Source organism: Ceratotherium simum, chromosome 25 (genome assembly GCF_057802395.1).
Source record: "Ceratotherium simum simum isolate JZ-2026a chromosome 25, ASM5780239v1, whole genome shotgun sequence".
Taxonomy (NCBI): domain Eukaryota; kingdom Metazoa; phylum Chordata; class Mammalia; order Perissodactyla; family Rhinocerotidae; genus Ceratotherium; species Ceratotherium simum.
The window spans coordinates 22,934,537-22,961,820 of record NC_141924.1 but is presented as its reverse complement, the minus strand read 5'-3'; the positions used below and the strand labels follow the sequence as shown (position 1 = coordinate 22,961,820).

The following is a 27,284-nucleotide window of genomic DNA, read 5'->3' as shown; positions in this document are numbered from 1 at the left end:
CAAATTACTAATTTGATATTTAAGCATATGTTGCTTTATAATCTCTTATGTTACCTTTTAAATCTTATTGTACAATGGTCTTAAGTTTGTAAGCAGTGAAACTGGGTGTTTTACTTCTTGTTTCTCCTAGTGCACCTAGCATAGTGCTTTCCAGTTAGTAGGTACCCAATAATTTGTTGAATGGATGTGTGCTTCGTTGTACCTTGCTAAGTCTCTTTAATTCTTGTTTATTTCTTAAATCGGGTTTGTCTCCTGTAAATAATCTGTTCTAGCTCAACTGATAATAATTAGATACTTTCTGTAGTTGTAAAGAGAATGATTGTACTCAACTGGTATAATCTTTGTTTTCTAAATAAGATTAAACATGACTTCTCTGTAGGCCAAAGAATGGTATTAACCATTTTTTATTTTTTTATTTTTTTATTTATTTTTTTTTTTAAAGATTTTATTTATTTATTTTTTCCCCCAAAGCCCCAGCAGATGATTGTATGTCATAGCTGCACATCCTTCTAGTTGCTGTATGTGGGACGCGGCCTCAGCATGGCCGGAGAAGCGGTGCGTCGGTGCGCGCCCGGGATCCGAACCCGGGCCGCCAGCAGCGGAGCGCGTGCACTTAACCGCTAAGCCACCAGGCCGGCCCTTAACCATTTTTTAAAAACTATATCTTTTTAAAACTTCTAGTAATCTCTGAGTGCTCCCACAAGAAAAAAAACATGTATTTCAAGAATATATCTCAGGATTATCTTTCTTACATATAAACATAAGCACTGCATATAGGAGGGTAGGTACAAAATTTTTCCCCAAATTTTATGAAGCATTTTACCAAAAGTATTTGTCGTGTTAATATAGTTCTTATTTCAAATTACAAAATTTCATTTTCTGAATACTTAACTATATAAATAACTGTATAAGTGGTATTCTTTTATTTTCAGGCATTTACATAGGAATCTCAGACCCTTGTCCCTCTTTAAGAAATAAAACAGTCTATTTTGAGTTCATGTATATTTATTTGTATTATTGTTCTTTGTAGTCAGTGTCTATTATTTTGTGTTTATTGAAAGTCTAGTCTCTTTTAGGTGCCATGAGACTAGCAGTTACTAAACATGATTTCATTGTCAGAAGTTGTTACAGTAACTTACAGTAAAACAGTAAAGTTTTTATTTGCATTACAGTGTTTCCAACAAAAATGCAAGCTAATTCTACTTTTTAATATTTTATTCTTGGGGAAGTAAGGGACTCGTTTTGCAATTGTGTCACTTGAAAATTGTGGAAGTTTTTTTTAGCATAAATATAATTTTACCTACTATATTCCTGGTATATCTGGAGTTTATGAGTAGGCAGACCTGAAAGAATTGCCAGTTCCTTTCAGCTGCCTGCCATCAGGTGCCGTTAACACTCAACCCACCTTCTGCCAGGTGCATGTAAAATCTAGTATTAGAACAGATTCACCTCTGGTTCTACTAAAAGCTAAGTGATGGCTGAGCCAGATGGTAAAGAGAGAGAATCTTGGGATCATACTGAAGCTGCCCCAAATCTTACTTTGGCTGAGATTTAGGAGGGGAAGATGATTGAATTTCAAGTGAATTCTACTAAATGTTGTACAAGGGGAAATGGTTTATATGATAAATATTTCTGTCATTTATAACTTTGTCTTTGGAAAAAATAGGCTCATTTCTTTTTTTTTTTTTTTTTTTAATAATTTTATTTATTTATTTTTCCCCCAAAGCCCCAGTAGATAGTTGTATGTCATAGTTGCACATCCTTCTAGTTGCTGTATGTGGGATGCGGCCTCAGCATGGCGGGACAAGCAGTGCGTCAGTGCGTGCCGGGGATCCGAACCCGGGCCGCCAGCAGCGGAGCGCGCACACTTAACCGCTAAGCCACAGGGCCGGCTCTCATTTCTTTATTCATTAATCAAGTGAAAATTTGAAAAGCTGTCATTTTAAGGAAAGATATTTGGACTCTAGGTTTCTTACATGTTAAAAGGCAATTGCTAATGATTCAAAATCTCACTTCAGTTCAGTTCTTATTTTACAACCCCATTCAGATCATTCTGTCCTTAGCCTACTGTTACTCTAGTGATATACTTATTCTTCTTGAGTCTCCTTGGGTAACCTTTTTCAAGCCCACAGTCTTAACTACTATACTGCTTATATGCTCATGGTGCCCAAATTTTTATCTTCAATCAAGACATTTTTTCTATGTTTTTGACCTGCATATTTAAAAACCTACTAAATATATCTCTGTATGAATGTCATTCAGGCAACTCAATGTCAACCTGTCCAAAATTGAGTTGTTCCTCCCACAAAACAAACAGTTGTCTCCTATTAGTCCTGCCTTGGTAAATGGCTTCACTCTCTACCTAGAGTCTGAAATTGGAGACCTGATTGGGATTCCTAGTTTTGTCCCTTTCCTTTATCTGATTGGTCACTAAGTTCTTTTAGTTCTCATATTTGTTTCTTAATTTTTCCTTTCTTCTCCTTACTGCTATTTCCTTAGTTCAGCAACCTCTCCCTCTTTTAGAATTTGCTTAAAATTTGAAGTGTAATACATAAAAGTGCGTAACTAAGTTTAATATGTAATTATAAAATAAACATCCATGTAACTAGCACCTTTGAAACCCCCCCTCCACCCCTCATTTATTCCGTCTTCCCTGTCCCTATTTCCAAGCGTCCTTTCCTTTGTTTTCTTGCTTTGTATATATTCTAAATTATATATATATCATCCCTGATCTACATATTGGCATTCTCTTCAGTCTTGCCATATTTCCTACTTCCGCCCCTAGTATATTTTGCACTCTGCTTGATGGAGTGATTGATCCTCTTACTCATGCCTGAAACCTTTCTGTGCCTTATCATAGCTTGATTTCTTACTACTTAATGCCCCTGGTGATCAGGCTTTTCTAAGTCTCCTTTGCCATACACCTCCTTTTCCTCCAGCTTTTATCTGATCTACTTTGTGTTTACTTTGTGTTTTTACTCCTACACTTCTCCCACTCTCTATCTGGTTCACTCCTACTCACCTTTAAAGACATCTCATTACTGTTTTTGAGAAACTTTCTTCTGTCTGTTCGTCTTCTTTCTGCTCCTATAACACTCTGCATGTGTATTCTGTGGCATTTTATCACTGTACGCTAATGCTATGTTTGGTTTACTTCTCTGTCTTTGCCCCTTTGATGGATGGCTTATTTTGCCTTTACTTCTTTCTTCCCCATTTTCTTATGTGGTGTCAGGTACATAGTGGATACTCAATAAATACTAAATAATTCACCAGATGAATTTCCATGTCTATTCCTACCTGTGTACACTAGTGTTGACTCTTTTTGGTTGATGGATAGGCATTTCAAATTTGAATATTACCTCTGAAAATATCCTTTGTTTACGTACTGAACTATTTGTAATTTTCAAATTACATCACAGTCTTCCTCCCCTCCTTGTCTTGGCATGTGGTAATCCCCCTTTCTGGAATGCTCTTTCCCTTTTTTCCTCCCTGAAAAACATTTCATTTTTGAGCCCATCTTTGTGTTCTCATAGCATGGTACATTCATACCTCTAGTTAATTGCTATAAATCTTTGCATGTCTGAATCTGCTACTAGACTGAGTCCCTAAAGAACAGAAATATTTCCATTTATATCTGTATTCTCAACGTATAGTAGTCGTGTGGCATGTAATATGTAGCTAGTCAGGCAGAGTTAGAGGAATGGATATGTGGGTTTTAAATAGGGTTTTTGCGTCCCTTCACCTCCTCATCAAAATCAGCAGCAGATGTTCATAGAGAACAACTTGGCATAGCAATAAATGTTTTCATAATGCCGATAGCAACGTTTTCTCAATGCTTACAGAAATGCAACATTAAATTAAAAAGGGAAAGTGAGTCTCTGTTCCTGTTTACAGACAGTTTAAATCTTTAATAGAAGAAAGGTTATATTTATGTAAATATAATTTAAAAGAGAAAACAGGATACAAAACTAGTACTACCTTAGTCCAGTGGCCTTCCAAATATGTTTGCTTGTATATTCTCTAAATAATTTTGAAAAACAATTTACTCCTTTGCATGTTTTTAAGTTGATGGCATCTGAAGTTTTTCGTCAAGAGTTTAGATAGTTATAAAGGATCTAACTTCTAGATTGTCATATATTGTGATTATGTTTTACTTTCATTAAAACCTTGTAGTTTTTGCTTATTACTTGAAATAAACTTGTTTCTATACATCCCTGTGACTGCGATCTTATTTCTTAGTTATAATTCTATGCTAGATAAGGCATGAGGTCTTGCTTTTTAATATTTGAGCTGGAAGAAATAAGGCACAGCCCCCTTCAGTATTTCTTACTTTTTTTTTGCTTTCCTCTTAAGGGACTTTCAGGATTAATGCATTCTCAAATTGCATTGTCCGTACCCTCCCAAAGTTTTTTATACCCAGGGTTATGCCCCATAATAAGATTGGGATAGCTGAGAAAAATACTTTCGTCAAGTGGGAGAAAATTGTGAAGAAAGAAAGAGTTGGTTTAGGAAAATTTATAGGACACAGACTTGTTCTCAGGCAAATCAAATTTAGGAAAGAGTACACGTGCGTCTTATTTTGTTCTCTTTATTGCTTTGGCTAGGATCTCCATTAGAATATTGAATACAAATGGTAAAAGTAGGTATCGTTACTTTGTTCCCAAACTTAGGGAGAACATGATCAATCTTTTATCTTTAAATATAATATTAGCTATAGGTATTCAAAGATACCATTTATCAGGTTGAGGAAGTTCCTTTCTGTTCTTAGTTTGCTGAGAGTTTTTACTATGAATGGGTATTGAATTTTGTCACAATTTTTTTCTGCCTTTACTGGGATGATCATATGTTTTCTTTTCCTCATTATTCAGTTAAAATGGTGAATTACATGGATTTGTTTTTGAGTGTTAAATCAACCTTGGATTCCTGAGATAAATCTCACTTGGTCGTGGGGTTAGATTTGTTGGATTTGATGTGCTAATATTTTGTTAAGGATTTTTACATGTTGTTGAGGGATGTTGGTATGCGGTTTTCTTGTTATGTTGTTATTTGGTATTGGCATCAGGGCAATATTGACTGTATAACATGAATAGAAAGTGTTTTATCCTCTTCTATTTTCTGGAAGAGCTTATATGACCTGATATTATTTCTTCCTTAAATATTTGATAGAATTCAACAGTGAAGCCATCTGAGCCTGGAGTTTTCTTTGTGGTAAGGGTTGTGGTTATGAATTGGATTTCTTTTATATAGGATTTTGGTAGTTGTAGCTTTCAAGGAATTTTTCCATCCCATCCAGGTTGTTGAATTAATTGGCATAAGATCATTCATAATGTAATATCTTATTCATTTAGAATCTACAGAGTTTATATAGGATAAGAATCTGTAGGGTTTTCTCTATCTGTGATTTTGGTCATTTGCGTCTTCCTCTTTAAAATTTTTTTAATATAGCTACAAGTTTATCTTTAAAAAAAAGAACAGTTTTTGGGTTCCTTGATTTTTCTTTTTTATTACTCTATTAAATAGAGTATTAAATTACATTAAATTTAGTTTGTTTCATTGATTTCTGCTCTTTATTTCCTTCTTTCTACTTATTTTGAGTTTAATTTTCTCTTTTTTTCCTAGCTTCCTAAGGTGGAAGCTTAGACCATTGATTTTGGATTTTTTCCACCCTAATATAAACATTTAAATCTATAAATTTTCCACTAAGCACTACTTTACCTACATCCCTCAGATTTTTAAATTTTCATTCACTTCAAAATATTTTTAAGTTTTCTCTGTGATTTCTTTTTTAGCCCTTGGGTTATGTAGAAGTGTTGTTTAATTTCCAGGTATTTGTATGTTTTCTAGATTTTTATCTACTATTGATTTCTAGTTTAATTTCATTGTGGTCAAAGAATATCTTTTATATTATTTCAGTAGTTTTAAAAATGTTGAGACTAGTTTTATGGCCCAACATATAGTCTATTTTAGTGAATGTTCCCTGTACATATGAAAACAAAATGCATTCTGCTGTTGTCAAGTGTGGTGTTTTAGGTCAGGTTGTTTGATAGTGTTATTCAAGTCTTATTTATCCTTACTCATTTTTTGTCTATTTGGTCTATTTGTCCACCTGTTACTGAGGGAGGACCCTTGAAGTCTCCAGCTATAATTGTGGATTTGTCTGTTTCTTCTTTCAGTTCTGTCAGTTTTTGCTGCATTTATTTTGAAGCTCTCTTATTGAGTGTGTGCACATTTAGGATTGTTCTCTCTTCTTGATGAATCGACAGCTTTGTCATCATGAAATATCCCTTTGTCTTGAAGCCTGTTCTGCCTTTTATTTATGTATTTATTTATTTATTTGAGGAAGATTGGCCCTGAGCTAGCATCTATTGCCAATCTTCCTCCTTTTTTCCCTTTTTCTCCCCAAAACCCCAGTAGATAGTTGTATGTCATAGTTGCACATTCTTCTAGTTGCTGTATGTGGGACGCCGCCTCAGCATGGCTTGGCGAGTGGTGAGTAGGTCTATGCTCTGGATCTGAATCGGCAAACCCTGGGCCGCCGATGTGGAGCACGTGAACTCTGCCACTACACCACCAGGCCGGCCCCTGCCTTTTATTAATATAGCCTCTCCAGTTTGGTATATTTTCACATTCTTTTATTTTTAAATCATCCTGTAAACTGGGTTTAAAGTGGGTTTCTTGTAAGCAGCGTATAATTTGGTCTTGCTTTTTTATTTAGTTTGACAGTCTCTGCCTTTTACTTGGAATTTTAAATCATTTACACTTAATGTAATTATTTATATGGTTGGATTTAAATCTACTACCTTGCTATTTGTTTTCTACTTGTCACATTTGTTCCTTCTTCCTTTCTTTCTCTTTTCCTGTTTCTTTTTGTATTGATTCAGTTTACTTTAGGATTCCATTTTATTTCCTCTTTTGGCTTTTTAACTTTAACTCTTTGTTATTTTAGTTATTACTCTAGGGTTTATGATATGTTGCCACAATTTACCTTCAAATGATGTTATACTACCTCACATATAATGTTAGAATCTTTCAAAAATATACTTCCATTTCCCGTCTCCTGTCCTTTGTTTGTTTTGTCATAGTTTTTACTTCTACATATATTATAAGCACAGTACATTTTTGTTATTTTTGCTTTAAATGATCAGCTATCTTTTAAAGATAATATGAGAAGTTTTTTATGTTTTCATATAATTTTTATTTCTATTGTCCTCCATTTCTTTTGTAGATTCAGATTTCCATCTGGTATCTTTTTCCTTCTGTTTGAAGAACTTCTTTAACATTTCTTATAGTGAATATCTGTTGGCAACAAATTCTCTCAGATTTTGTTTTCCTAGAAAACATCTTTATTTCACATTTATTTTTGAAAGGTTTTTTTTCCCATGGCTTATAGAATTCTAGGTTGACAGTTTCTTTTAGCACTTTAGAGACCTCTTTTAGTTGTTCCCTGGCTTGCATAGTTTCTGATGAGAAGTCTGGGGAAAATTCTTATCTTTGTTCCTCTACATATAATTTGTTTTCTCTGGCTGCTTTTAAGATTTTTCTCTTAATCACCAATTTTCAGCTATTTGATTTGACTTGTCTAGGCATGGTTTTCTTTGTGTTTATTCTGCTTGTGGGTCATTGAATTTCTTGGTGCTTTGTGTAGTTTTCATCGAATTTGGAAAAATTTTGGCCATTATTTTTTCAAATATTATTTCTCCCTTTCCCCCTCATTTTTGAGATCTAGTTTTATATGTTAGACTGTGATATTGTTCCACAGGTCACTGAGACTTTGTTCCTTTGTTTTTTCAGCCATTTACTCTATTTTTGGGTTTCATGAATCTTTTTTCCTATGCTGTCTAATGTGTTAATTACATCCTCTGAATTTTTTATTTGTGACATTTTATTTTTCATTTCTAGAATTTTCCTTTGGGGTGTGTGTGTGTGTGTGTGTGTACGTGTACGTGTGTGTATATGAGGAAGATTAGTCCTGAGCTAACATCAATTGCCAATCTTCCTCTTTTTTCTGAGGAAGATTGGCTCTGGGCTAACATCCGTGCCCATCTCCCTCTACTTTATATGGGATGCTGCCGCAGCATGGCTTGACAAGTGGTGTATTGGTCAGTGCCCGGGATCTTAACCTGTGAACCCTGAGCTGCCGAAGCGAACCTGTGAACTTAACTGCTATGCCACTGGGCCAGCTCCCCTTTTGTGTTTTTTTTTATGTTCCATTTCCTTTCATTATGTTCATGCTTTTCTTTAGATACTTGGACATATGATAGCTTTTTTTTTTTTGTGGAAGATCGGCCCTGAGCTAATATCTGCCAATCCTCCTCTTTTTTTTTTTTTGCTGAGGAAGACTGGCCCTGGGCTAACATCCATGCCCATCTTCCTCTACTTTATATGGGATGCTGCCACAGCATGGCTTGGCAAGTGGTGCATCGTTGCATGCCTGGGATCCGAACTGGCGAACCCAGGGCTGCCGCAGCGGAGCACACGTACTTAACCGCTTGCGCCACCAGGCCGGCCCCTATGATAGCTTTATAATGTCTTTTTTTTTTTTTTTTTGAGGAAGATCAGCCCTGAGCTAACATCCATGCCAATCCTCCTTCTTTTGCTGAGGAAGACTGGCCCTGAGCTAACATCCATGCCGATCTTCCTCCACTTTGTATGGGACGCTGCCACAGCATGGCTTGACAAGCAGTGCATCGGTGCGCACCCGGGATCCAAACCCAGGCCGCCAGCAGCGGGGCACATGCACTTAACCACTATGCCGGCCCCCTTTTTAATGTCTTTGTTGCTAATTCTATAATCTGTCATTTTAGAATCTGTTTTTATTGACTGATTTTGGTCTTGATTATGATCACATATTCTTGGCATGTCTAATAATTATTATTATATTAATTATTAATTGTGAATGTTATATTGTTTCTGAAATTTTTTTTGTCTTCCTTTCGTGAGTATTGACTTTCATTCTGGTAGGCAGTTAAGTAATTTATGGTTAGTTTGATCATTTGAGGCTTGCTTTTAGTTTGTTAGGGCAGGTTTAGAGTAGCTTTTACTCTAAGAACCTTTATCCTACTACTAAGGCGTGGTCCTGAGGTTTCTACTGAATGCCTTTAGTGATCAGTGAGAACTCTGCACTCTAGTTGGTAAGAAATTAAATGATTTGCAGTCCTTTGTGAATTCTAGAACTGTTCGGCTCACGACTCTCTAGTTGGTCCTTGCATGACCTGGTGGAGTTTCACACTATGTATGTGAATCTTAGTAGTCAACAAAGCATCAAGGGGACCCCTATGCTTATTTTTGGAGCTGTTTTTCAGCATAGTTCCCTTCTCTTTTTTCCTTTAAAATTTTTTTTTTTTCCTTTTTTCCCCTTCGCTTTGAAATTCTATCCCAAACTCCCAGCCACCTCAACATCATTGAATTCCAATTTGTCTCCTCAACTTCTTAACTGAGCTAGACTGCTGCTTGGAATTCTGCTCTCTGCTCTGTGGTTTGTGGTGTGCCTCTAGCCAGAAAGCTGGGACAATCCTAGGGTTCACCTTGTTTGTTTGCTTTTTCACTGGATCACATGCCTCTTCAATGTTTGAAAGCATTTATTTTGTCCAGTCTCTAGTTGTTCAAGGTGAGAGGGTAAATTCAGTCTTTGTTCCACCATCATGGCCAGAAGTATCGGAATTTTAAAAATATTTTATGACCTATTGCTTGCTTGTGCTTGTTTTATTGTCCTTTTGCTATCAATGCTTTTGTTTTAGAAAATATTCTCAAATGATTTTATACTTCAACAGTAATTATTTTAATAGTGAACAAAACTTTTATAAAATACAAGTTTATTGCTTAGTATAGTATTATTCTTTCAGGATTTATATGGTTGTTTTTAGTGTGAAGAAAGATTCAGATCTCTATAACACTTTAAGTCTTGAGGGGTCCATGTTACATAGTTGAGCAACATTCATGCCAGTGTCAAGTGTGAATATGTCTTTTCTCTTCCTGGTCTTTAACAATTGACATTGAAAGGAACAGTTTGGTTCTTAGACTTAAATTTGAACTCATGTATATTGGGTTCTCTGAAGACAAATGAACATGTAGCTTTTATCTCTATAGGATTGTTTTGGTAATTGTTTGGGGATATATTAAGCTTGTCAGACTAAATAACGAATGTTAAGTGCTTAAACAAGTAAACACAAATGATCAGTGCTCCTCTATCCCGTGTATTTCTAGGTAACTATAACTACCCAATATTGCAGCCATGGAGTCCATGCTTAATAAGTTGAAGAGTACTGTTACAAAAGTGACAGCTGACGTCACTAGTGCTGTAATGGGAAATCCTGTCACTAGAGAATTTGATGTTGGTCGACACATTGCCAGTGGTGGCAATGGGCTAGCTTGGAAGATTTTTAATGGCACAAAAAAGTCAACAAAACAGGTAAGTTTTAATTCAGAGTCCAGTTGGAAAAAACACATATGTTAATAAGTACCATAACATGCACATGTGCATTTTTATGTCAAGAAATGCCAAAAGTAGTGGGTTCTTTAGTTCTTATTTCATCCACTGAAGTCATACTAAAACGAATGCTTTTAAACATGTCATGAATCTCCTGGTTACAAATATATTGTTTGATATAACATCTCACCTTATGATTTAATTTTGCTTAATTAGTAAAATAAACTTATCAGTTGAGTAAATGAGTATATTAGATTTTAATATTTAGCAAAGCGTATGTTTTAGAATAAAAATTGTTGGGACAGCCTCAGTGGCCTAGTGATTAAGTTTGGTGTGCTCTACTTTGGCGGCCTGGGTTCGGTTCCTGCGCGAGGACCTACACCACTCATCTGTCAGTGTCCCTGCTGTGGCGGCGGCTCACGTACAAAAAGAAGAGGATTGGCAGTGGATGTTAGCTCAGGGCAAATCTTCCTCAGCAAAAAAAAAGAAGAATAAAAATTGTCATGTTCCTTTTCATATTTGTCAATAAGTTATTGGCAAGATACCCAGTTAAATTTTTCCAACATTAAATGCATTCTTACTTAGTGCAGTCTTATTCCCTCTTTTATTCTATAGCCTTCTAGAAAATAGACTTTTATAGTATTCTTTTGTGTTTAACCTGATAGTTTTTACTATCGGAAGGGGATACATTTGTGGGACAGAATCAGTAATACGTTTTGGGTTTTACTGATTTCAAAGTTAATTTTTTTTTTTTTTATAATTTTTATTTATTTATTTTTCCCCCAGAGCCCCAGTATATAGTTGTATGTCATAGCTGCATGTCCTTCTAGTTGCTGTATGTGGGACATGGCCTCAGCATGGCCAGAGAAGCGGCGCGTCAGTGCGCGTCCGGGATCCGAACCCCGGGCCGCCAGCAGCGGAGCGTACACACTTAACCACTAAGCCACGGGGCCAGCCCTCAAAGTTAATTTTAAGACTAACTGTTCTTCTAGTGAAAAGTAATTTGAATGAGTTATTTATTTATTTATTTTTGATTTGACGTAAGGGACCAACAGATGGTTCTTCGAAATGTGATGGATCGTTAGTATTAGATTTTACTATTAACTTTCTGTTGGAATTGTTGAAGAATTGAAAAATCTCCAGATTTAAAACCTCTATAGAAATATGTTCTTTAAAAAGAAAAATCATTGTTTCCAAAAGTGCTTTTACTTCCCTGCAAGTGAAACGTATGGATTGTAAGACATATGGAACTTAATACACGTTTTCTAATGACTAGCACAATCATGCAGTTGTGGGTATGCATTGTTTGTGGCTTTCTCAAAATCAGTTTATTTCCCAAACAGGTATTTTAAAGACTGAATTGTCTTTGGTTATCCTTTTATGAAGTAGGAATCTTGGTCCTTTGATAGATTGCTTCTATGTGGTTTGTACCTGACCTGTAAATCTTGTTTTTATTGCCATCTGGTTGGAAGTCTTTAAATCCAGAGTTGATCTGTATCTTAAATGCTAATTGATTTGTCATTTTTGAACATTGTTTTCTCTTTCAATTCACCAAGAGCTCATCCAAAAAGTAAGTGGTTTCTTGAATATTGACTACTTAAAAAGCTATTAATGAGGTCCTGAAGTTATGTAAATGACTAACCTCCAACACTAGTGCAGATTGCTTTTGCAATCAATTATATAAGGGGAAAATGAAAGAACACTAAATTTTGCATTAGTTATTAAGGATGTGGTAACACAATAGTGTCTTTGTGCTTAGCCAAAAGAGTTCTAGGTGTTTGTGTTTATATCAGTAGTTCATATGCTGAAATCCTCTGATAAGGCTGGAGCTTCTGTTGCTGCTCATAGAACATGAGAACCGGACGCAAATAATAGATAATTGATTAGATATTGCACAAATAATACAGCAGTTCTCAACTGCTGACTGCCAGAACTGGGTTCTCTTAGGAAACTTTACTATATTCTTTTTTTTTTTTCTTCAAATTTATTGCTTTGAGGAAAAAGATAGTTTTGAAATGTATCAGTGCTCTCTGTGGATATGGTTTTGAATTTTCTTCCTTTGCCTCTTTCAAACCTCAAGGGTCAGAACTGAGTGTCCTGATACTCAGTTCCTGAGCCAGTCTGGATACTGGCTAATTCCTTAAGGAATAGCTGAGTCTCTAACCACCTTGGCATTGAAGGTCTTATTTTAATTTCTGCCTTAATTGAAAAAGTTTTAATTATTTTTCAGTTGCCTCATTTTTATTAAAAGGGATTTATAGAAAATAGATAATCTAGAATTGTGTTTCCAGTATGGTAGCTACAGGCTACATATGGCTATTTCAATTAATTAAAATTAAATAAAATTAAATTCAGTTCCTTAGTTGTATTAGTCACATGTGGCTAGTATTACCATATAGGACAATGCAGATATAGAACTGTCTATCATCACAGAAAGTTCTTTTGGACAGCATTGATCTTAGAGGAACAGAGAGAAAAATAATGGAAAAGGATAATCTTCTTAGTCTTTTTTTCCCCCAAAAAGGGACATTGAGACTGAGGGCATCTTTCTTACCCTCTCAGCCTTTCTTGATCTAGCATACAGTGTACCTAATTCCAGTTATGTTTTATAGCAGAATATATGATCTTCAGTTTGACTTTGACTTTGAGGTAAATATTGGGTTAGGGACTTGGGGCTAGGAAATTCTCATCTAGTTTTAATAGTTAAAAATATAAAAGTGTTTTCTACTGCTGCATGACAGTGAAAGAAATACCATGATATTTAAGCTGTTGTATTTAAAGTTTACATCTTGTTCTCCTCAAACATATTTCATTTTTTTTTTACATGATCCTCAAGAAAAGTATTGTAATATAACGTTGTCCAAAAAAACAGCAACAAAAATACAGCAATATTTCCAAGTTAAAAGAATCCTTGTATAAGTAATATTTTCAAGATTTGTATACTCTTTTAAAGGTTATATATGTATTTTTTCCTAGGGTTTTTTCAAGTTCACATTAGTACAAGATGAATTATATTTATAATTTTCAATGTATAGCTTTTCACTTTTTAATCTAAATGTTTGAAAGCCTCTGAGAAGAGTAGTAATAACAGAACCTACAGAATAAATGAAAAAAAGTACATATTGGTGAAACCTGGAATGCAGCAAGATAAACAAAAAATTGGTAGGGGCCGGCCCCATGGTGTAGCGGTTAGGTGTGTGTGCTCTGCTGCTGGCGGCCTGGGTTTGGATCCCGGGCGCACACCGACGCACTGCTTGTCGGGCCATGCTGTGGCGGCGTCCCAGGTAGAGTGGAGGAAGATGGGCACAGATGTTGGCCCAGGGCCAATCTTCCTCCGCAAGAAGAGGAAGATTGACATGTATGTTAGCTCAGGGCTGATCTTCCTCACAAAAAAAAAACAAGAAAAAATTGGTAAATAAAAATTGACTTGTGTGTCTGGTAACTTTTGTACCTGATTGGACATCTGAATTATTATTCTGGCTTTATGCGTCCAAAAGCCAATTTCTGTTTGTTCTTATTCCTTTTGAAAGACATTCCTTGAAGACACACCTCATAGTGAATAATTTATGAAAATGAAATTAAGAATTCCCGAGACTCTTCAGGACAAGTGTACAGTTGATTTTTTGCAGTTAAATAAAGTTCTTAGGCCAGTTTTGTATACAAAATAAGCCATTAAGATTTTTAAAAGTTATTATTTGGATAAATTTAACCAAATACAACATGTAAACGTGTTGAAATGGATAGATCTTTAATTATAGCTTATTAGCATTTGAAGCTACTGTTTAGCCTTACATACTATTTAGTTTCCTTTTTGAGTAAGTGTTCATTTATAAGCAGCTCTTGGTTCCTAACCATTACTCTTGCTAGAATCTTGGTAGAGATTCTCTAAGATATTTCAAGATGACTTTTAGAAATAAAAATTGTATCTATTTAATTTTTAAAATATAAGCTTTTTTTTTTTTTATAATTTTATTTATTTATTTATTTTTCCCCCAAAGCCCTAGTAAGATAGTTGTATGTCATAGCTGCACATCCTTCTAGTTGCTCTATGTGGGACGTGGCCTCAGCATGGCCGGAGAAGCGGTGCGTCGGCGCGTGCCCGGGATCTGAACCCGGGCCACCAGCAGCGGAGCGCACGCACTTAACTGCTAAGCCACAGGGTCGGCCCTTAAATATAAGCTTATTTTTAAGAACTTTATACAGGACCGGCCCCATGGCCTAGTGGTCAAGTTTGGCGTGCTCTACTTTGGCAGCCCAGTTTGTGGGTTTGGATTCTGGGCATAGGTGTACACCACTTGTCAGCCATGCTGTGGCGGTGACCCATGTACAAAATAGAGGAAGAGGGGCCGGCCTCATTGCATAGCGGTTAAGTGCATGCGGTCTGCTGCTGGTGGCCCGGGTTCGGATCCCGGGCGTGCACCAACACACCGCTTGTCAGGCCGTGCTGAGGCAGCATCCCACATAAAGTGGAGGGAGATTGGCACAGATGTTAGCTCAGGGCCAGTTTTCCTCAGCAAAAAGAGGAAGATTGGCATGGATGTTAGCTCAGGGCTGATCTTCCTCACTAAATAAACAAACAAACAAACAAACAAACAAAATAGAGGAAGACTGGCACAGATGTTAGCTCAGAGCAAATCTTCCTCAAGCAAAAAAAAAAAAAAAGAGGAAGATTGGCAGCAGATGTTAGCTCAGGGTGAATGTTCCTCAGCAAAAGAAAAAAAGAAAAAAGAAAGAGAACTTAATACAGAATAGTACACAAATAATGAGTGTACAGCTTGATGAATGTTCATAGTGAACATACCTATGTAAGCAACATCCAGATCAAGAAAACATTGCTAAGACTCATGTCCCTTCGCAATCATTACCTCTCCCCACGCCTGTTCTCTCCAGGGGTAACCGCTATCTTGTCCTTTGACACTTCAGAATAATTTTGCTGGCTTTTGAACTTTATTTAAATGGAATTATTGTATGTACTCTTGTGTTTGGCTCCTTTTCCTTAATTGCATGTTCTTGAGACACATCTGTGTTGTTGAACATAGCAGTTTTTCTTTTCATCGATGTATAGAGTTCAGCTATGAACATCTTGTATGTGCCGTTGGTGGATGTGACACATTACCTAGATGTGGAATTGCTAGGTAATAGTGTGTGTGTGTGTTCTGTGCCAGTTTTTCCAGAGTGGTTGTACCCATGTACACTTCGACCAGCAGTTACAGTTTCTCTACATCCCTGCCAAGCCTTTTTATGGTTAGTCTTTTTAATTTTACACATTCTGAACGGAGGGTCTATTTAATTTTTGAAAATTCAGTGAAATACTCCCCGCTCCCCTACCTCCTGAACTTTTATGTCTGATAGGTAATTGTTGGGCATAGAGTTTATACTGCTGAGTTTCTGTGACAGCTTTGTAACTGACTTAGTCTTTCTACAGAGAAGAATGTTTAGGATTAAAATAGTTCTCTAAACATAGGCACTCTTTTCAAGCATGTTTCTATTTTCTTTTTAAAGAATATTTATTTGAGAGAGATTTCTGAGACAAATGCCCTTGATTGGATTTCATTAGCTTTTCTAATTCTTAAATTATACTTTATTTAAACAAGTCATTAAAGGGAAATTTTTTTGGCCAAACTATATATGTAATTATATATATATATAGTTTCAGCTATATATATATATATATAGTGAGAAATATTTACTTTGTATATATGTGTCCTTTAAAAATTGAAATACCATCACCTTTTCTGTTAGATAGGAATATTATAACTATCAAGGCCGCTAATATGTTTAAATAATTTGTAATAAAAGCACTATGTAAATATAGTTTCTGTCCCACTTGTATACCTAACTTTCACTTTCTCTCAAGTAGAAGAATAATTCTACATTTTGAAATTTCTTTCAACTCTCCTATATCAAGCTAAGGGATTTATTTTGGAGGAAGATGTTTTAAAAAATGTGTGTATTTGTGTATGTTTAACTATATATAAAATTTTTGCCTGGTTCTCGGGCTGTTAAAGCATTTATTTATTATTATTAAGCATTTCTATTTATGTTGACACAAGATTGTATGTTGCCAGGTGACTACTCTTCAAAATGGATTTAACTTAACATTTATTAGTAGTCTTCTAGTGTCCCACATTTATTATGATCTTTTAACCAGGTTTGGAATAGACTTTTTTTTCTTTAAAGTAGGGCAGCTTCAGTCTTATTTTGGCTTAAAAGTCATTTTTATTGGCCTGTTTCTTTTGCCTGACGGCTTTATAAGCTTCATAACAACGCCAGTAAAATGACTATTTCTGTGAGAATGAAGATTGATTGATTTAAAAAATCACATAATAAGTATTTAACTGTTGTTCATGTTTTATCCACTCTACCAAATGTAGGCTTGGACATAGTCCCTTCCTTAAGGCAAAACCTGCGTTATGTTATCTAGATGCCAGTATTCATGGATTAGGCTTGCTAATATTGCATAGACAAAGGCATAATTAAATCATTATAAATAGTTAAAGTATAATAAATTAAAAGTTTTAAAATAAAGGAAACAATTTTGCAAAGCTGAATGTGCAAGTCAAGTTGCTTAGATCAAAAATGATCATAGGGGCTGGCCTGGTGGTGTAGCAGTTAAGTGAGCACGCTCTGCTTAGGCGGCCCGGGGTTCGCGGGTTCAGATCCCGGTTGTGGACAGATGCACTGCTTGTCAAGCCATGTCGGGGCGGTGTCCCATATAAAGGAGAGGAAGACAGGCACAGATGTTAGCCTGGGGCCAATCTTTCTCAGCAAAAAGAGGAGGATTGGCATAGGATGTTAGTTCAGGGCTAATCTGCCTCACACACACACACAAAAAATCTCTCTGTCTTCTCAAAAATCAACTTTTTTTTTTTTCTTGAAAGAGTGGCCCTGAGCTAACATCTGTTGCCTGTCTTCCTCCATTTTTTCCTTTTTTCCTCCCCAAAACCCTAGCAGAAAGTTGTTTGTCATAGTTGTCCTTCTAGTTGCTTTATGTGGGAGGCCGCCTCAGCATGGCACCATGAGTGGTGCATAGGGCCAGGATCTAAACTGGCAAACCCTGGGCCGTGGAAGCGGAACGCGCAAACTTAACTGCTACGCTGCCAGGCCGGCTCTAAAAATCAACTTATTTTTAACTTAATCTAAATAAAAATTTAGATTTTGTTTTATTGTTTTGAGAAAGGAATATTGTCCCAAAATCACATGAAAAATGAAGAGTATGATGCTTGGCAGTCACCGCTGGCCAGTCATGGAAGTTCCGTAAAATGGAGATCACAGGGAACGTCGGTGTTTCAAAAACCATCTCTATTGGCTCTGAGGAATAGGTCAGTGGAGGTCATGATTGCTATTAGGGAATCCTAGACAATTGGCATACATTAACTTAAACTATCTTGTTTTCAGCAAGAGTTCAACTTTGTAATAAGCAAAGTAGCTTTCAAAAATTATAAATTAGATCTATATCAAAAGGTACAGCCTCCATTTTGACAAATATTAGTTTTTAGAATTGATAATTTATTTCATAGCCTTCTTTGTTTACAGATAGTCTGTCGAGAACAAATACTTGTTAGTGGGTAATTTTCTTTGACAGTGTGTTTTAAAGAATATGAAGTGAATAAATGAGTGCCAAATATTGCTTACGTTTTGTTTTAATAATTTTTGTATAAAAAAGAGCCTCAAATTATAATTAGAGTTAACAGTTGTTGAATCTTAAGTGGAAGATATATTGGGTGATTGCCCTACCTCATCTTTTCTGTATATTTGAAAATTTTCGTGATGAAAAGTTGAAGAAGATTTTAATTCAAGATAATGAAGAGCTTCTGGTAACTGCTTATCTTTATTGACCACCGGTGGGCAATAAACATCTCTGCGTGTCTTCTAGGTGTAGATCCTGTGGTAGATATAGAGACACTTAAGGCATGATTTCTTCAAGAAGTTTTGTATTACATGTAAGGTAACAGAATTTTTACACAAATGATATGTGTTAGCAGAGTGAGTAGTATAGTGAAGTAGTAGAAGGAAAACACAAATTAGAAATTAGAGGATAGTCTATTCTGATGAAAGATTTTGAGGTACAGGCTGAGAGTTTTCTCTTAGGAAGTCAGTATGAGGCCTAATGGGTTAGTTAATTAGTCACAACTGTGTTGACATTGGTTAATTTTAAATAACTGATTGGAACAAAGGGAAAATATTTTTAAGATAGTGGATAACCTATTCTGACCTACGTGGGAATCTTTCATCTTTGACCTAAAACAATGAATAAATGCCTGAGAGAGAGAAGTATTTTTTTTTGGTGGGAAAGATTCGCTCTGAGCTAACATCTGATGCCCATCTTCCTCTTTTTGCTTGAGGAAGATTGTCCCTGAGCTAACATTGGTGCCAGTCTTTCTCTATTTTGCATATGGCACGCCGCCACAGCGTGGCTTGATGAACGGTGTGTAGATCTTCACCTGGGTTTGAACCAGCAAACTGCAGCCCGCCAAAGCGGAGTGCACAAACTTAACCACTATGCCACTGGGCCGGCCCCGAGAGAGAGAATTTTATGTTGTTTCTTTTTCTTTGTGAACTGTAGTGTTCCTCCTTAAGAGTGGTGAAACTGCAAGAGCTCAAGAGCCATTTCATGTGATCTTTTTTTAGACTTAAAACATCTTGAAAAAATAAACACATTTAAAGTAGATGCATTTATAAAATGTGTTATAGTGGAACACTTACTAAAATAAGATTGTGTGCACGAATAGTGCGAATAGGAACTTGAACTTCTAGGTCATTTGTTTTTAGTTCACATTAATATTACATAATGCTCTTACATAATGCTCTTAGCTCCCGTTTGTCCTGTGTCTCATAATGATCAAAAAAGCCGTGATTGTGTATTTACATATGAGTGCTATTTAAAGCTCTCACTCAAAGGATTGTTTTCCTGAAGGCATATGTTTTACCGGGGTGTTCCATATTTATTGGCCCTGTGTTATTCCTGGGGAGACAAAATGGTGTATTGGTTAAGAATGTGGTCCCTAGAGCTAGACTGACTGGGTTTGAATCTTGATTCTTCATCTTACCAATTGTGAGATCTTGGATTATACATTTATCTTTTCCACAATGTTCTCTTCTGTGAAGTGAGGAAAATAACTTGTCTTGTAAGGTTGCTGTGAGGAATGGAATAATTTCTAATAAATACACATATGCTTAGGGAATATTCAGATTGAGTCACATATGCTTAGGGAATATTCAGATTGAGTTACTAAACAGTCCCTTTATGTTATCATTGTCAGAGAGTCAATCCTCTAAAATCCTTAACTCATTTATATACATATAAGGAGCCTCCAACTTAAAACAAGTTGTGTTTTAGAAATTTGTTGGTTTGGAATTCTGCAGTGAATCTCTTTTAGTTGATTAGGTTGCCAGGCTAACTTGTGAAAAGAGTAACCATGATTTAGCAAAAATAATTAGAAGAGAAGAAATAAAATGAAAAGATACTGTCTTGGATATTGATAGTTGAGTAGTAATAGGTTTTTTTAAAGAATTGTCTTTTATTTTTATTTATTTATTTTTTGTGAGGAAGATCAGACCTGAGCTAACATCCATGCCAATCCTCCTCTTTTTGCTGAAAAAGACTGGCTCTGAGCTAACATCTATTGCCAATCCTCCTTTTTTTCTCCAAAGCCCCAGTAGGTAGTTGCATGTCATAGTTGCGCATCTTTCTAGTTGCTGTATGTGGGACGCTGCCTCAGCATGGCCGGAGAAACGGTGCATCGGTGCGTGCCCGGGATCCGAACCTGGGCCGCCAGTAGTGAAGCGCTCGCACTTAACTGCTAAGCCACGGGGCCAGCCCCAATAGGTTTAATTAGAGACTTTTGAAAGAGACTTTTATAGAAATTCTGAAAGGGTCATTCAGAATCTTTTGAAGAATTTTGGAAGGCTAGCATTGATTCTTTGCTAACTTTTGCTTCTGGTTTTATCAGTGTTCTTGGCATTTATGATGAAGATCTAACATCACTGATGTATTACGAATTGGTAATACATCAGCTATTAATATAGCTATTTTTTGAGTGGTTTGTTAAGATTGGATAATGGAATAGGAACTATTTTCCCTTGAGTGAGTGAGAAAGAATGAAAGGAAGAAGATAGTAAAGGAGGATGTGTGCTTTCAATAGTGAAAACTAAGCTGTGAAGGATGTCAAAGAGAGCAATCAGGGAGCAGCTTCTTATACTGGTAACTATTCCCAGTTACTACCCATAACAAGATGGGGTTAGGGTGGAAGGAGAGAGTATAGGTTATTTGTTTGTAAAAGATGCTTACAAATTGGGTTTTTCTATAAACAAGCACTCTGACATATACAACGTTTCTTTCAAAAAGCATTTCAAGGTGTTGTATTATACTCTGGGGTTACCATGATGAAGAGCATTTTGAATTTTTAAACATTTTAACTTTTATTTGAATTCTGGTTAAATAAGAGATTACAACCCAGAGGACAACACATTATACACAGTTTATGTGTACCTCTAACACCAGAGTTCAAAGACGGAGATTTTCCTGTGTTCTCCTTAGATGAGGATTTTGGGTCTCATACCTTTAAAAATACAGTCATGTGCTGCATAATGTTTCCATCAACGATGGACTGCATATACGATGGTTATCCCATGCCACGTAGCCTAGGTGTATGAGTATGCTATACAGTCTAGATTTCTGTAAGTATGTTCTATGATGTTCGTGCAATGACAAAATCACCTAAGGACGCATTTCTCAGAACATATCCCTGTTGTTAAGCGATGCATGGCTGAATTTAGATTCACTAATCATGAAGAAACCAACTTTTTTTGATATCAGAGAAGTATTACAATAGTGCTAAAATTTCCGTGGCATTAGTTTTTAGTTATTTCTATTTGTAAACTGTGGTGACACTCAAAATTTTATTAGTTTTATATATTCTTGATTAAAATTACTTGACAATTCTTTTATTAGGAAGTGGCTGTTTTTGTCTTTGATAAAAAGCTGATTGACAAATATCAAAAATTTGAAAAGGATCAAATCATCGATTCTCTAAAACGAGGAGTCCAACAGTTAACTCGACTACGACACCCTCGACTTCTTACTGTCCAACATCCTTTAGAAGAATCCAGGTAAATTTCTATAAAAACTTACATAAGAAACTCTTGAACAAATCGTTAAAAGTAACTTTATATTTGAAATCTGTCTATATAGTATATTGTCACTGAGAAGTTCTTATAAACTTAATGTTGAGTTCTTATGGATTAGTTATTCCCTAAGCTTTATTTGCATATTCTCTATATATGTCTCTTTTTGAAATATTAATAAAAGTTTTCTTCCTATTTGCTGTGAGTCTCTATTTGCTTGTTCTATGCTCAGCACTACCATAGTCAAAATGGAAGATGCAAGAGAAGTATAGAATACAGTCTCTGCCTGAAAGTAGCTGTCCTTGTTAATTTGCTAGAATTTTTTGTCCCCTTTTCACTGATTCAATATTTGGGGGCTATTTTTATGTGTGTTTCAGATACTGTTCTAGACATTTAACCTACTATGCCTAGCATGTCAGTCTATAGCCCTCAGTCATTCTACCATCTATTTTTCTCAAGGGTGAGTTTGGGACTTAGCTAAGAATTACAATAAAATGAAATTTACGTTGTGTAATCTTAACTGGATCTTCAAGCCTGTGGTGCTTTAACTGTTCTTTTAGATACCCTAGCTATGTAAATCTTCTTCCACATTACTCATAACCCCTAATTTATTCCTTTCTTCCTTCTTACTTAGTAGACTGTATTCCCCTCTCTTAATTCAGAAGATCTTAATCAAATGGTTTGCCAGTTGTGTTCTGTGGACCCTAGGATTTTAAGGATAAGGGAGGTGCAGGCAGGTGGAGGAACAGAGGTGGCAGGATTCCAGGCTTCCCATCTCCCTTCAACCAGGACAGTTTTGCTTTTATCTATTTTGTATATTGGATTTCTGCATAATTCTTACTTTGGAATCTTCAATAACTCACTGTCACTTACCTCCTTCCCTAAAGGCTACAAGATCCTTTCTTTCAACCTAAAAGAAAAAAACCTAATGTTTACCGTGTGAAAAACTGTACTAAATGCTTTACATTTGTTTACTCATTTAATTTTCACAATTATACTGAAGAACTGAGGATCAGAGACATTGCTTAAGCCACATAGTTATGGCACCCTGATTCCTGAGCCTGTGGTCTTTTTTTCTTCACTGTACCATGCTGTGCCTACCCAGAAATATGCTCGTATGTCTCTTATCATAATAATATTTTTATTGCCCTTCTTTTCGTGAATATACCCAGAAGAAGACTATAGTTGTTGTCTCTTATATAACACATGCTGTTGTGTACCCTCTCTCCCAAATTGGAATAAGTTTTGTTTGCAACTCTTGTCTTGTGCTTTCCTGACTCCATCCATATTTGTTTGTGCTATTTCCTCTGGGGTGTTTTCTATCAGTGTCTGTAGTGTCACCTATCAGAATCCTACCCATCTTTGTTATTTTAACTTGTATCAACATATGTTATATTTCATCATTACATTTTAAGTCTCTTGAGGGGAGAAGGACCGATGTTTTCTCTGTCTCTACAGCTTATTTTATAGTGATTTAAATATAATAGAACTAGGGATTTATTGGCAATCATGAAGACAGACAGTTCAAAGATTACTTTAAGGCATCTTCATTGTTAGGTTGTAAAAATTGCAATAGCATTGATAGAAATAGGAACACTTTAGGGAAGGAAGAAGTAACTTCCAGTTTTTTATTTTTTATTACAAAATTTTTTTATTGATGTCATAATAGTTTATAACATTGTGAGATTCCAGTTGTACATTATTATTTGTCAGTCACCATGTAAATGCGCCCCTTCACCCCTTGTGCCCACCCTGGTAACCACCAAAGTGTTCTCTCTGTCCGTGTGTTAGTTTATATTCCACATATGAGAGAGGTCATACAGTGTTTGTCTTTCTCTGTCTGGCTTGTTTCACTTACATAATACCCTCCAGGTCTGACCATGTTGTTGCAAATGGGACGATTTTGTCTTTTTTGATGGCTGAGTGGTATTCCATTGTATATATATACCACATCTTTAGCCAACCATCTGTCGATGGACACTTGGTTTGCTTCCACTTATTGGCTGTAGTGAATAATGCTGCAATGAACATAGGGGTGCATCAGCCTCTTTGGATGGTTGATTTCAAGTTCTTTGGATAAATACCCACAAGTGGGATAGCTGGATCATAAGGTATTTCTATTTTTAATTTTTTGAGGAATCTCCATACTGTTTTCCATAGAGGCTGCACCAGTTTGCATAGCCAGCATCAGTGAATGAGGGTTCCCTTTTCTCCACATCCTCTCCAACATATGTTATTTTTTGTCTTGTTGATTATGGCCATTCTCACGAGTGTAAGGTGATATCTTAGTGTAGTTTTGATTTGCATTTCTCTAATGACTAGTGATGTTGAACATCTTTTCACATGCCTATTTGCCATCTGTATATCTTGCTTAGAGTTCATATTCTCTGCCCATTTTTTGATCAGGTTGTTTGTGTTTTTGTGGTTCAGTTGTGTGAGTTTTTTATATATTATGGAGATTAACCCCTTGTCGGATATATGATTTGCAAAATATCACTCCCAGCTGGTGGGTTGTCTTTTCATTTTGATCCTGGTTTCCTTTACCTTGCAGAAGCTCTTTAGTCTGATGAAGTCCCACTTGTTTATTTTTTGTTTTGTTTCCCTTGTTGGATTAGACACAGAGTTTGAAGAGACCCCTCTAAGACAGATGTCAAAGAATGTTCTGCCTATATTTTCTTCTAGGAGTTTTATAGTTTCAGGTCTTACCTTCAAGACTTTGATCCATTTTGAGTTAATTTTTGTGTATGCCAAAAGATAGTGGTCTACTTTCATTCTTTTGCATGTGGCTGTCCAGTTTTCCCAGTACCATTTATTGAAGAGACTTTCCTTTCACCATTTTATGTTCTTAGCTCCTTTGTTGAAGATTAGCTGTCCATATATGTGTGGTTTTATTTCTGGACTTTCAGTTTTGTTCCATTGATCTGTATGTCTGTTTTTGTATCAATACCATGCTGTTTTGATTATTACCGGTTTGTAGTATATTTTGAAGTCAGGGATCATGATGCCTCCAGCTTTGTTCTTTTTTCTTAGGATTGCTTTAGCTGTTCAGGCTCTTTGTTGCCCCATATGAATTTTAGGATGCTTTGTTCTATTTCTGTGAAAAATGTCATTGGGATTCTGATTGGGATTATATTGAGTCTGTAGATTGCTTTAGGTAGTATGGACATTTTAACTATGTTTATTCTTCCAATCCATCTGCATGGGGTATCTTTCCATTTCTTTATGTCATCATTGATTTCTTTCACTAATGTCTTATAGTTTTCATTGTATACATCTTTCACCTCCTTGGTTAAATTTGTTCCTAGATATTTTATTCTTTTTGTTGCAACTGTAAATGAGATTGTATTCTTGAGTTCTTTTTCTGTTTTTTCATTATTAGAGTATAGAAATGCAACAGATTTTTGTTAAGTTGATTTTGTACTCTGCAACTTTGCTATAGTTATTGATTATTTCTGATAGTTTTCTGATGGATTCTTTAGGGTTTTCTATATATAAAATCATGTCGTCTGCAAACAGCGAGAGTTTCACTTCTTCATTGCCTGTTTGGATTCCTTTTATTCCTTTTTCTTGCCTAATTGCTCTGGCCAGAACCTCCAGTACTATGTTGAATAAGAGTGGTGAGAGTGGGCACCCTTGTCTTGCTCCTGTTCTCGGAGCTTTCAGTTTTGCCCTGTTGAGTATGATGTTGGCTGTGGGTTAGTCATATATGCCTTTATTATGTTGAGGTACTTTCCTTCTATACCCATTTTGTTGAGAGTTTTTATCATAAATGGATGTTGGATCTTGTGAAATGCTTTCTCTGCATCTATTGAGATGATCATGTGGTTTTTATTCCTCATTTTGTTAATGTAGTATATCACACTGATTGGTTTGCAGATGTTGAACCATCCCTATGTCCCTGGTATAAATCCCACTTGATCATGGTGTATGATCTTTCTAATGTATTGCTGTATTTGGTTTGCCAATGTTTTATTGATGATTTTTGCATTGATGTTCATCAGTGATATTGGCCTGTAATTTTCCTTCTTTGTATTGTCCTTGTCTGGCTTTGGTATCAGAGTGATGTTGGCCTCGTAGAATGTGTTGGGAAGTGTTCTGTCTTCCTCTCTTTTTTGGAATAGTTTGAGAAGGATAGGTGTTCAATCTTCTTTCAATGTTTGGTAAAATTCTCCAGAGAAGCTATCTAGTCCCTGGACTTTTATTTTTTGGGAGGTTTTTTATTACTATTTCAATCTCTTTACTTGTTGTTGGTCTATTCAGATTCTCTATTTCTTCTTGATTCAGTTTTGGTAAGTTGTGTGAGTCCAAGAATTTATCCATGTCTTCTAGATTGTCCAAATTGTTGGCATATAGTTTTTCATAGTATTCTCTTATAATCCTTTTTATTTCTGTGGTATCCATTGTGATTTCTCCTCTTTCATTTCTAATTTTATTCATTTAGCCTTCTCTCTTTTTTTCTTGGTGAGTCTGGCTAAGGGATTGTCGATTTTGTTTATCTTCTCAAAGAACCAGCTCTTAGTTTCATTAATCCTTTCTACTGTTTTTTTTTGGTTTCAGTTTCATTTATTTCTGCTGTCATTTTTATTATTTCCCTCCTTCTGTTGACTTTGGGCTTTGTTTGTCCTTCTTTTTATAATTCTGTTTGGTGTAGTTTGAGATTGCTTATTTGTGATTTTTCTTGTTTGTTAAGGTGGGCTTGTATTGCCATGAATTTCCCTCTCAGGACCGCTTTTGCTGCATCCCATATGAGTTGTATGGTGTGTTTTCATTTTCATTTGTTGCCAGATATTCTTTGATTTCTCCTTTAATTTCCTCAATGATCCATTGGTTGTTCAGTAGCATGTTGTTTAGTCTCCACATCTTTGTCACTTTCCCAGCTTTTTTCTTGTAGTTGATTTCTAGTTTCATAGCATTATGGTCAGAAAAGATGCTTGTTATTATTTCAGTCTTCTTAAGTTTATAGAGATTTGCCTTGTTTCCCAACATATGGTCTATGCTTGAGAATGTTCCATGTGTGCTTGAGAAGAATGTGTAATCTGCTGTTTTTGGATAGAGTGGTCTATATATATCTAAGTCCATCTGGTCTGATTTTTCGTTTAAGTACGCTATTTCCTTATTGACTTTCTGTCTGGATGATCTATCCATTGATGTAAGTGGGGTGTTACAGTCCCCTACTATTATTGTGTTGTCGTTGATATCTCCTTTTAGGTTTGTTAATAGTTGCTGTATGTACTTTGGTGCTCCTGTGTTGGATGCGTATATATTTATAAGTGATATGTCTTCTTGGTGGAGTGTTCCTTTTATCATTATATATTGCCCCTCTTTGTCTCTTGTTACATTTTTTATCTTGAAGTCTACTTTGTCTGATATAAGTATGGGAACACCTGCTTTCTTTTGTTTACCATTAGCTTGGAATATCGTCTTCCATCCCTTCACTCTAAGCCTGTGTTTGCCTTTAGAGCTGAGATGGGTTTCCTGGAGGCACCAAATTGTTGGGTCTTGTTTTTTAATCCATCCAGCCACTCTGTGTCTTTTGATTGGGGAGTTCAATCCATTTACATTTAGAGTGATTATTGATATATGAGGGCTTAATGCTGCCATTTTATCTCTTGTTTTTCAGTTCTTATGTATTTCCCTTGTTTCTCATTCTGTGTGTTTTGGACTGCTAATTCAGTTTGGTGGCTCTCTATGATGGTTTTTACAGTTTTATCTTTATTTATCATTTGTGTCT

The 27,284-nt window shown here is 35.8% G+C and overlaps 1 protein-coding gene across 4 annotated transcripts in view; it reads left to right on the top strand.

Annotated features, from left to right (window-relative positions):
* SCYL2 (SCY1 like pseudokinase 2) overlaps positions 1 to 27,284 on the top strand; it is a 69,076-nt gene that overhangs the window by 3,195 nt on the left and 38,597 nt on the right. For 2 of the 4 annotated variants that reach the window (XM_014780283.2, XM_004418010.3), the window contains exons 2-3: positions 10,204 to 10,408; positions 21,381 to 21,538. The exons of 1 other annotated variant lie outside the window; for it this stretch is intronic. In XM_014780283.2, coding sequence (XP_014635769.1) covers positions 10,232 to 10,408; positions 21,381 to 21,538 — 335 coding nt within the window. In that variant the 5' untranslated portion in view covers positions 10,204 to 10,231. The remainder of the gene's footprint in view (positions 1 to 10,203; positions 10,409 to 21,380; positions 21,539 to 27,284) is intronic. One more of the 4 variants, XM_087449054.1, reaches the window with a different exon arrangement.